The sequence below is a fragment of the Sinocyclocheilus anshuiensis genome, unplaced genomic scaffold, assembly GCF_001515605.1.
Source record: "Sinocyclocheilus anshuiensis isolate Anshui unplaced genomic scaffold, SAMN03320099.WGS_v1.1 scaffold107, whole genome shotgun sequence".
NCBI lineage: Eukaryota > Metazoa > Chordata > Actinopteri > Cypriniformes > Cyprinidae > Sinocyclocheilus > Sinocyclocheilus anshuiensis.
Genome location: NW_015549584.1, coordinates 2,116,567 through 2,128,098, shown reverse-complemented (window position 1 = coordinate 2,128,098; position 11,532 = coordinate 2,116,567). Strand labels below are relative to the sequence as shown.

The following is an 11,532-nucleotide window of genomic DNA, read 5'->3' as shown; positions in this document are numbered from 1 at the left end:
AGGGGGGCTGGCATCACAATAACTGGTTAAACGGCTCCCCCTGGTGGACATAGTTCATCGTTCATCCTTTCCATTTCCTGGGCTTTCTGAACTCTCCTCTCCTCCAGCAGCTGTTCTCTATAAGCCATGACATCACAATAACTGGTTAAACGGCTCCCCCTGGTGGACATACCCTGCAGTTCATCCTTTCCATTTCCTGGGCTTTCTGAACTCTCCTCTCCTCCAGCAGCTGTTCTCTCTTCCTCATAAGCCATGATCGGAAGGCTATCTCATTCTCCTGACGCTTCTGTTCCTCTTCCTCTTTTTTCTTAAGCTCATCCTAAAAAGGAACCAGAAGAAGCAGAAAGGAGGACAGAACAAAAACAGGAAATTACATCAGTTTTTATAATACATTATGACAGAAACTGATATTAAACTGATATTAAAACCACATCACACCTCTTTCGCTTGCCTCTCTCTCTGCTGCTGAAGTTTGGCCAGTAATTCTTTCTGCTGTGGTGACAGAGTGAAAGTGGCATGTGAAGGAGCTCCATTTGCAGACTGGACCCTGCGCTTGCTGCCATGAACCCATGCTCCCCTTTGGGACGGTCTGGCAGAACTGGGTCTATTTCGGTGCTTCGGTGGAGGTTTGGGGATGTATAGAGTCTCAGTGCCAGGGGGAAAAGGTGAGGTAGAATTTTGCCTCGGTGAGGAGACAGGACTCTTGCCGAGATGGAGACCAGACTCACTTTGCCGTGAAGATGCTCGCTGATTGTCGCCGTGAGAAACCGGCAAGGGAGGAAGCAATCCTTGACTTTCCACCTCCTTTAGACTCACCAGATCAAACTTTCCATCTTTTTCAACCAAAACCCTTCCTTCCTTCGCTCCCTCGTTATGTTCATCCTCAGGCTCTCCAATCCCGCTCTCCTCTTTCCGAGAGATATTCAGTCTCTGCATTTGTCCGGACACCTCTTGCTCTTCCTCGAAGTCCCTATAGGAGGCACCATTGCTCTCTTGAGCGTCAAACTCTAGTGCAGGCACCACCAGGTCAACCAGAGTGTCTTTAAACTGCAGCCGTCTGCGCCGGCTATGGTCTGGAGGATCCTGGTCCTGGAGTTGTTTGTTAGCCTCTTGAATCTTATCCAAAATATATTTCTTTTCTTCATCGAGGTCTTCGTCGTTCTGTAAATGTGGAGAGGTTACAAGGTCGTCCCTGTCAGGATCTAACGCACCCTCTAATGGCTCCATGGGCGTTGGCCACCTTTCATCCGCTTCTTCATCAGCTATTTCCTTGTGTTTGTGTACATCTTCTTTATGCTCATCTTCTTCAAGCTCTTTGTCTATCTGAGCTTCAATGTCATCATCATCAGGATCCTTTGTTGGAGAAAATTGAAAACTGAAAGTGTTCAGTTTGAGAAAACCACAGTAAAAGGAGTAAGGCATTGTGTGTGTTAAAGGTGTAGTTTACCCCAAAAAGAAGATTCTGTCATTTTTTATATATATATATATATATATATATTGAAGAATGTGGGTAATAAAATAGTTGCTGGTTCCCAAACTTCCCATTGACAAACATGGTATGGGGAAAAATACTATGGAAATCAATGGGGACCAGAAACCCACATTCTTCAAAATATCTTCTTTTGTGTTCAGCAGAAGAAAGAAACTCATAGAGGTTTGGATCAATGATGGCAGAATTTTAATTTCTGGATGAACTATCCCTTTAAGGAGAGCATGTTTTCTAAAGGGTTAATCATACCCTTGAATCAAGATACATAGAGAGTATGTGTTGAATAATGCAGTGCCATGAGACATAGTTCTCTGGGTGAGTGAAAGTGTGTATGGATCTGTATCAGTGGGGTTGATTTCACACACACAGGTACAGCGTCTGTGTAATGGAATACCACACACCAGAAGACTGTCTCAGAGATATGAACCTGTTTCTGCCATCATTGCACATTCACTCACTTACCTGTTCCTCACTCTTGCTCTCCTCACTGATTAGCCAGTCCAGGTCTTTCTCAAAGTCATCCTCATACTCATCTAGAGTGTTCTGGACTGCAGAATCACTCATTTTCTCTTCGCTTTCTCCTAAGACACAGCAAATGAAAAATGGAGCACATAGAAAAAACATCTCCCTTCTGTTTCCAAACAAAAAAGATAATAGAACCATTTTAATTTAAGCTAAATTATTTAAGCAATATTTTTGAATGTAAATGATTATAAATATGTATAGTTATTTGAAATAATTATTTGGCCATTTATTAATAAATGTTAGATTTTATTGACCAATTTATTGATCATCCTTAATTCTCACTTTAATTTAGTTACATAAAAGCAATTGCAATAATATAGGAGACGTACAGAAAGACAAATCACATAAATGTACAACACACTTAGTTGATTTGTTGGCATGAATGTAGCTAGTTATGTAATAAATAATGTCCAAATGCATTACGGCTTTAGATTCAAACAGCTTGGAGTCTCATAAATTAGATGTCAGAGAGTTTCAGAAAGCGAAACACAGGAGTGTAGACATGGAAACTGATCCATAATGAGCAGCAACTGATCCATAATGAGCAAAGGTTATTATAGTTAACTAAAACTAAAACCTTTAAAAAAATGTGTTAATTAAAATATAATAACTTGATTTAACTTCACGTATTAAAAAGAACTAAAACTAAATAAAAACTATCTTAAAAAGAAAATAATCATAAAAAAGACAAAAACACGCAACTAAATTACTAAAATTAAAACACCAAATATAATAAAAATAAAAACTATTTCTAAGTATTAATAAAACTATAATAGTATCTAAGTGATACTAAAATAACACTGGTCTACAGTGACAATTGAAGTAACATTATTCTACATTGTTGTCCAATAAAAAAAACTATTTGTAATTCTAAATTGTATTCATTCTTCTTTATTTTTTTTACTATTTTTTTAAACAGACTTTGCAGACGCAGTTTATATATTTAAAGAGGGACTTTATATTTCATTTTGTAAATGCCACATATGGCCATTCCACTAAATGCACTGCAATGCCTAAATAATTATAGTGTGAAATTTCTGTGATAAAATAAAATTTTAACGAGCATTAAGGCTAATATTACAACACAAAACCTGGTGGTCTTGTCATTGCATGATATAGTTAACCTATCGTCTGCTTTTAGAATTCAGTTGTATTACTTTCCCGCGCCTTTGAAAATGTATGCAGCTTACCTCCAAAACTTTAGTATGGTGTTGCCTCGCGTTAAGTGCAAAAATAATGAACGGTAATTCATTAGCCGGCCTATTTATTCAAGATCTGGTCTCTACGCGCACCTGTACATTAGAGAGCAGCTCGCCCTAATCCTCTGCTGGCCTCAGCTTCAAAGTAGCATGTAATAGCTGTTGCCATAGAGACGCACAACACGGCCTGTCGTGGCAGCGCGCGCATGCGCAGACTCTTTGTAAATGTAGAAGGGAGATCCAGCCAGATTTGATCTGTGATACAGTTAGTGGAAAAAACAATAAGATACAACAAAGTATACTTTGGTTTGTTTGGCAAAAATCGTTATGAATAAACAATTAAAGTTTATTTCCTTAAATAAGGTGATGTAAGCAAATAAATCATTTTCTACGTCTATTAATTATACTTTGTATGCTTTGGTACTATTAGAATTTTTAACAACCATGCCAGTAACGTTTTGCTGACCCTGACACTTTCCTGGATTTCACTTTCTTGTAAAAAAAAAAAAAAATCTTGTCAAAAACACTAACACAAAGACAGAAATTATTGTGCATTAATATTATTATACTAATAATAATATTTAAAAGGTATTTATAACATGACAGAGTGTGAATAATAATTTTAAGGTCCTGTCACTACATTATTAAAATATTTCTTCTTTTTATTATCTCGGAAGTATCACGAATAGCTCGTATTTCACGTTTATGGTAAATGTAGTCCCTACAAGATTAAATAAAACACCGTTCATATGAGAAAAACTCAATTTCCCATAATACACCTCGACACGCATATAAAAGTCACGACACGCCGCGGGCAGAACTGTTGGAGAAGCTACGTGCAAAACTGCATATAGTTACTTTACAGTTTACACCCATTTATGATCCTCTTATCAACTGGCAGCTCGTGGACCGATACAGTTGTTGTCGCTCAGTAGACAAAATGACTTCTATAGCTTTGTGCACAATAAACAGCTCAGCAAGATCAATAGCAAGACTGTGCCAAGTGTCCCGCTCTGCGCATGGTACAGCTGATTTCCACTCTTTCGTAGCCCGTTACTCTACGCTCCGTAAATGTGCCTTTCTTCCGGGAGGAAAATGGTCATTCATAAGAGCAGGAACGAGACAGATGTCTCAAGCATCGCCGGGGAGGATCTCACTCGGACGGTACGGTGTATTTCTGGCTGCTGGGGCAGCAGCTGTCACCGGGGTCCTGACGGCAGGTGTAAGTCACTTTCAGCGGGCCGAGATGGCAACGAAGATATCCAAGGTTGAAGAAGAAGAGGGGAACATACGTGAGAGATGCAAGTCGTTCATGTCTGTACCAGTCACTGACATCAAGGTCTTAGAGCAGAGGAAAGACGCGATGTCTGCGAGAATGGAGATGCTCATCATGGAGACACAGGCTGCATTCTGTAGAGCCCTTGAGGAGGTGGATGGAGGCTCGTTCAGGGTGGACAGATGGAGTAGGAAGGAAGGTTAGCTAATTTCTGCTGACTTACTTCACTAATATAACGTTTGACTTTTTTTATTGATTTATAATGATGTGTTTCATTTAAAAAACACTTTCAGTGATGCTATGAATAAAACATAAAATATACTTACAATAACATAACTAGTGGTGGCACACAAGGCTTAGATAAAGTAGAGCAAACATGATGGTCCAAAGTCCTAATTTATGTTTGGGTCTACAGGTACATAAGTGGGAGGAAAAAAATCATGTTTCGGTATTTAAAAAAAAAAAAAAAAGTTGAAATTCTGAAATAAAAAAGTAGACATTTTGGTGAATTTATAACTTTTTATAACATAAATTTGACTTTATATCTAATAATTTCGACTTTTTATCATAATTGTGACTTTCTGTAATAATTATGATTACTAATCTAATCATTTCTGCTTTTTCTGTCACAATTATCACTCTATCTAATAATTTTGACTCTTTTTCATGATGATTTTTGTTGTAATTTCTACTTTTTATCTCATTATTTAGACTTTTTATGTCATCATCGTTTGTCTTAATTTTAACAGTTTGTCATAATTTCTACTTTTTTATTTCTTAATTATGCCGTATAAGTTGTCTCAGATGACGTACTATGCACCTATACAATACACTATATACTCTACCATCTCTCTATGAATTTTATAAGGTAATTTTATCATCCAGTATCAAAATCAGAAATGGAACTCCATAGCGTATATAAAAAAAAAAACCTTTCCAAATGTTCCTTTTAAAACCATAATGTAATTGGTTAAGTGTCAGGCTTATTTCAAAACATTTCATTTTGACATAATTGAGACACTTTTTTTTATGGAAGGGTGCTTTTTATTTCACGTCTTTTGGACAGAAGAAATGCAACACCCGCTGAGTGCAACCATAGAGCTTGAAAGATCAAAGACAATTTTTAATATAACTCCGACTGGATTCGACTGAAAGAAGAAAGTCATATACACCTAGGATGCATCGGGGGTGAGTAAAACGCAGCCTAATTTTCATTTTTGGGTGAACTAACCCTTTAATTGACTATTCGTAATCGTAATGCATCTTAGGTTTTTATTGTTGCATTCTAATTATTATTAAGCTATTATTGTGACAAAGATGTGTGCTTTATTATTATATATTATAACAATCTGCTATATAAAGAAGTTAATCGTTCCATAGATCAGTGATTCCCAACGAGGCATTGGAAAGATTTAGATTTTGCTTTGTTAAGCTATAAAACAGAAACATTCATACATTAAATATTAGCTAGAAGATTTGTGCTGGTGTTACATTGTAACAAACCCAATTGCATGTTTCTCTTGTGTCTAATAAAGGTGGTGGTGGCATCAGCTGTGTGATGCAAGATGGGAAGGTTTTTGAGAAAGCGGGTGTGAACGTGTCCGTGGTATTTGGGAACCTCACTGAAGAGGCCGCCAAGCAAATGCGCAGCCGTGGAAAAGTTCTGAAAGGGAAAGATGGTGAGAGACTGACTTCCTATTTCGAGGTGAATGCAGAGTGTGACTGAAAGCAGTTCCTTATATCTTCGGTTCTACTTCTAGTTTTTAATTTTGGAATTAGTTTGAACCGTCAGTGGTCTTAAGGCGTTTACTGTGAAGATTTGTCATGCCTCATGGAGTTGAGGGTTATTGAGAGGACGTGACTTGATGCTTAATTTATTGTTTTCACCGGTTAGCACTATCTCTGTGTTCCAGGGAAGCTGCCGTTCTGTGCCATGGGCGTGAGTTCAGTCATACACCCAAAAAACCCCCACATTCCCACAGTGCACTTCAACTACAGATACTTTGAGATCGAGGAAGCAGACGGTGAGTGTTCTTGCCAAGTCATTCAAGGCTGTGAGAAGAGAGATGTTGTTATCTGTGACCACCACCCATGTTCTCTATCCATCTCACTCCTTGTCACAGGCACAAAGCAGTGGTGGTTTGGTGGAGGAACGGATCTCACTCCTGTTTATATTGATTTGGAAGATGCCGCTCATTTCCACAAGACTCTGAAGGAAGCATGTGACAAGCACCATCCTAAGTATTACCCAGACTTCAAAAAGTGGTAGGAATCTCATTCCAGTAGTGTGTAGTTTGAATGGGGTGTGTTACAGCTGTTATGGGTGTGAGGATGTGTGTGTGGTGGATGAGCGTTTTATCTTCTGGGTGGATTTGAACTGTTCAGCAATGATAAGATTTCCCATTATTTGCAGCAGCTATTGTTTTGTTTTGTTTTGTTTTTTGGGAGTCAAACACTTTTGTTTAAAGACATCCCTTTAATTTTCTTTTCAGTTTATCATGAATGAGACAGATGCTCATTTAAAAGACAGAGTCTTTAAAATCTTTGATTGCTAGTACTTAATTTTGGTATTTTATTTTATAATTTTTAAAAAATGTAATTTTATTAAATCTGTGATTAAATAGTTTTTTTCCCTTAAATATTAGATTAGCACCAGTATTTTCTTTTTCTCTCAAGGTGTGACAATTACTTCTACATCCGTCACCGAGGGGAGACGAGAGGCATTGGTGGGATCTTTTTTGATGATTTGGATTCCCCCAATCAGGAGGAGGTCTTTAATTTTGTGAAGAGCTGCGCTAAAACTGTGGTGCCTTGTTACCTGCCCATTGTAAACAAACATCTAAACGACTCCTTTACCCCTGAGGAGATGGACTGGCAGCAAGAAAGGTTAAAAAAAAATCTATATCAAGTCAAATATCGCCCTATAAGGTTAATTTCTGTCATTGATCAGACGGTGTTCCTAAAATATATATTATATATTTTTTTTTTTTTTAAATGTTGTTACAAAAAAGTTCTATTTCAAATAAATGCAGTTTTTTTTTTTTTTTTCAACTTTCTATTAATCAACAAATCCTGAAAAAAGTATCATGATTTCCACAAAAATACTGAGCAGCACAACTGTTTTCAACATAATAAGAAATGTTTCTTGATCATCAAATCAGCTTATTACAATGATTTCTGAAGGATCATATGACACTGAAGACTGGAGTAATAGATATGAAAATGCAGGTTTGCAATTATAGGGGTCAATTATATTTTGAAATATATTAAAAACAACAAAATTCAAATTGTAATATTTCACAACTGTACTGTTTTATTGCGTTTTGATCAAATAAATGCAGGCTTAGTGAACACAAGACATTGCTTACAAAGACATTTTAAAAAGCCCCAAACTTTTGAACAGTAATGTATATATGTTTTTTGATTTACATTACATTTACATTTATATGCAAGTGCTATAACAAGTCTCAGTTAGCCTAACGCAATGCATGTAGCAAGGTTTTTTTTTAATTATATAATAAATAAAAAGAAAACAGATAGAATAGAAAAATAATAGAGCAAGCTACTGTTAGAGGCCTTTTTTTTGCTTTTTGTGAATTGTATAATAAATAAAAGAAAACAAATAGATAGAATACAAAAAGATTAGAGAAGCTAGTGTTAGTATTTTTTTTATAATTAAATAGTATAATGCTGAAAAATATTATATTGCCAGCAACATACAGACCTACATATGGAAAAAATATCTTCAAATATATACAAACAATTAAAATACTATCTTATGCGAATTCAGATAGTCTTAAGTCTAGTTAAATTTCTAAAATAACTGAATATTAATAATATTCAATAGTCATCATTATTCTATATTTTATATATAGCATAGTTATTACTACATTTGTAATTGTTTTTTTAGTTTAATTTGATGTTTGCCGTATATGTCTGTAAAATGTAAGTGTTCAGCAGCTAACCAAACTCTCTTTGTGTCTCTTAGATATGTGGAATTTAATTTAGTGTATGACAGAGGGGTGAAATTCGGCCTGGCCACACCTGGGTCTCGCATCGAGAGCATCCTGATGTCCCTACCACTTACTGCTAGGTAAAGGACTTTGTATTTAGCAAACATTGGCATGTTAGCTACTGCCTGTTACCATGGATCATCCTTTTTTAGCTTTTATCATAACATTTTGTGAACTTTGTTTACTTATATAGCCTAATTTAAAGAAGTTACATTTTTAAAATGTTTTTTTTTACATGTTTTCCCTGAGCTCCACTTATAACACAACTAAACGTTTTTCCACACCAAAAAGATTTTCACAACCATCTCCAAAAATGAGCTCATATGATAACCTCAAACAATAAAGGAAAATGGGATTCCTCATGATAAGACCCTTTTAAAAACGCACAGTAATGTTTTGCAGTGAACTTCTTTCTTTAGAGTCTCATTTAAACTGTCTTTATTGTATTAATCTATTGTTTAATATTACTAACTTACTAGCCATAAATGTTTCATTTCAGGTGGGAGTACATGCACGAGCCCACAAAAGGCACTAAGGAAGCCGAGATGCTGGAGGTCTTACGGAACCCTAAAGAATGGATCTGACTGAGAGGAAGACCAGTTTACCTAGTCATCAATATTGGCATTATTAGATGGGAATTGGTGGGTGGGTTTTTCTCTGGATTCGCTCAGTGATACCAAACTTCAATAAGTACAACAGTCACTAAAACAGAAAATCAGCTTCTCCAACAGGACACATTCTCATCATTTGACTCATTGATTGTTTTTTCTGACTTAACTGCAGTACTGCACGATTACTGGCTTGGCTGTAATGAACTCTCTATCACTGCCATTGGCTGTATGGATTCACTGGAGATGCAGTGTTTACTCCCGTGACTGTGTTACTTAGTTACAGCTTTGTTTCTGCTTGCACTGCTTTAATCATGACTACTGGTGTATTCGAAACCTGTAATGGCTTTGGTATGCTGTTTTTGAATGGATGTGTTAATCGCGTATGTCTAAAGGGTCATGTTTACCATGTGCTAATGCAAGCGCCATGTCATTATTGCTTTTCTTACCTTGTGAATTTTTTTGTGCCTCACTTCAAGGTTGTTTTGTGTCCTGTCATGTGCTAACATATCTTTATCCTTGTACTTTTTTTTTTTTACAGCTATTAAAATAGGAATCAGAATTAGGAGTATTCTCAGGACATTATAATGTTGATATTTTGTGTATTACGAAACAAAATAAAGTTTTTATGTGGTTTAATCTGGTGTACTGATAAATCTGGTCAATAAAGTAGTATAGGGGTTCTTAAACCTAAAAAAAAAACATTCAGTTCTGAGATGCTATTAATAACTTTTCCTGATATAAAAATGGCATGGTTTGTGTTCAAGTTTATATTAGGCATGGTTAATAATATTCATCTGATGTCTCCAAGGCAACAGAACAAACTTTGTGTCCATTGCTTGGGCAATTTAGTCACTTTATGAAGTTAATAAGTTATGACAGAACTACCTTTGTGTGCTTGTTTGCATGGAGGCAAAGTAATTCAGGTAGTAAATGTTGAAATTAAACTGAATTTTAAAGCAAGTACATTAAATCTGAAGTTTGTAACCGGTTTGGCTTTGTTACATTTAAAAGGGAATACTGTAAGACTGTACATTTTATATACATTAGATATTTATATGGTCATATTATAACACAACGTAATAATATTGCTATAATATTAGACTTGTCATACAAAAACGGAGCATGGCAAATTATGATAAACTTTATACATACACTAGCATTCAAATGTTTGTTAGATTTGTCAGATATTTTGCTTTTAAAAGTCTCATGCTACCAATAATGATGTGAATTATTGCAATTAAAAAAAAAAAAAATCTAAATTTCATATATTTTAAAAAACAAACATGCATTCCCGTGACAGCAAAGCTGAATTTTTTTAGCAGCCATTACTAACATTAATCATTCTAACATAATGACTTGTTACTCATTATGAAATTAATTTAAATTCTCTGTATTATCAATGTTGAGAACAGTTGTGCTGCTTAATATTTTGGTGTAAACCATGATATATTTTATGTAATAGAATAATACAATGAAACAGTTGAAACAATTATTTGTAACAATTTTTAAGTCTTCATAGTTACTTTTTATCAATTCTGTGTCTTTGTTGAATAAATTAAGTGTATAAGAATAAAGAGTGAGGGCCAAAAAAACTTTTATTACAAATAAAAGTCAAGCTCAATCATTACAACATTTTTTATTTGTTCTTAATACATTTATATATACACATTATCTATCTCTGAGTAAGGCTTAAGCAATAAACACCACCACAATCACTATTAACTACCACAGAAATATCAGCCTGCACATGTACAGCAACATCAGTCAAAGTCTGCCAAACTTGTAACATCATCAGACTGTATTTCAAATGACGGTAGTCTTATTTCACATTACCTTTAAAAACACAAACAATTTTAGGCAAAGTGAGACTGTTTTGATTTTCACAAAGCTTTCTTGAGTTAGTGCTGGTGATGGGTTTTCTTGCATATTTATGTCAGCTGAGCATGTTGTTGATGAACTGAGAATATAAACTGTAGAAAGCCAAGAGGATAAACCAAACAGCATTTGCCATTTTTTCTCTAGTAATTTATCACACCTTACACATCAATTAATATTTCTTTACAAAGAGCAGTCGGTGCCCTAAAAAGTGCATTCACTCACAGTTACTGAATAAGTACAAATGCGTTGAGTTTTCCATTATGTTCTCTTTCCTTCTCTCACACACACACACACACACACACACACACACACACACACACACACACACACACACACACACACACACACATTCCTGATATTTAATACTGAATACTTCCTTGTTGAGTTTTTCCTTCAAATTTTTTAGGGGACTAGGACAGCTTGTTCCCATAATTGGATCCTAATCTGAAATTCTCTTGGTTTTTGTTTAGTGTAGCTGGGCTACACTAAAGGTGAGGTGAAAACTGAGGTGAAAACTAAAGCTGAGGTGAAAACTAGACTC

The 11,532-nt window shown here is 35.5% G+C and overlaps 2 protein-coding genes across 2 annotated transcripts in view; one reads left to right on the top strand and one right to left on the bottom strand.

Annotated features, from left to right (window-relative positions):
- ccdc181 (coiled-coil domain containing 181) overlaps positions 1–3,333 on the bottom strand; it is a 9,630-nt gene extending 6,297 nt beyond the window's left edge. The window contains exons 1-4 of the mRNA XM_016446243.1: positions 3,205–3,333; positions 1,952–2,070; positions 439–1,353; positions 173–319 (exon numbers count right to left, since the gene is read on the bottom strand). Coding sequence (XP_016301729.1) covers positions 173–319; positions 439–1,353; positions 1,952–2,053 — 1,164 coding nt within the window. The 5' untranslated portion in view covers positions 2,054–2,070; positions 3,205–3,333. The remainder of the gene's footprint in view (positions 1–172; positions 320–438; positions 1,354–1,951; positions 2,071–3,204) is intronic.
- Positions 3,334–3,997: 664 nt separating this feature from the next.
- cpox (coproporphyrinogen oxidase) lies at positions 3,998–9,749 on the top strand. Its single transcript, XM_016446250.1, has 8 exons — positions 3,998–4,688; positions 6,025–6,168; positions 6,403–6,513; positions 6,613–6,754; positions 7,166–7,376; positions 8,060–8,065; positions 8,476–8,582; positions 9,002–9,749. Exons 1-8 carry the CDS (start codon positions 4,154–4,156, stop codon positions 9,084–9,086), a joined length of 1,341 nt encoding a protein of 446 aa, XP_016301736.1. The 5' UTR covers positions 3,998–4,153; the 3' UTR covers positions 9,087–9,749.
- The last annotated feature ends 1,783 nt before the right edge of the window (positions 9,750–11,532 follow it).

Excerpts from the sequence above, each read along its gene's own strand:
- cpox (XM_016446250.1), top strand. The coding sequence starts at position 4,154 with ATGACTTCTATAGCTTTGTGCACAATAAACAGCTCAGCAAGATCAATA. Across the intron at positions 6,514-6,612 it reads TGAGATCGAGGAAGCAGACG|GCACAAAGCAGTGGTGGTTT; the intron begins GTGAGTGTTCTT and ends TCCTTGTCACAG. Across the intron at positions 6,755-7,165 it reads TACCCAGACTTCAAAAAGTG|GTGTGACAATTACTTCTACA; the intron begins GTAGGAATCTCA and ends TTTTCTCTCAAG.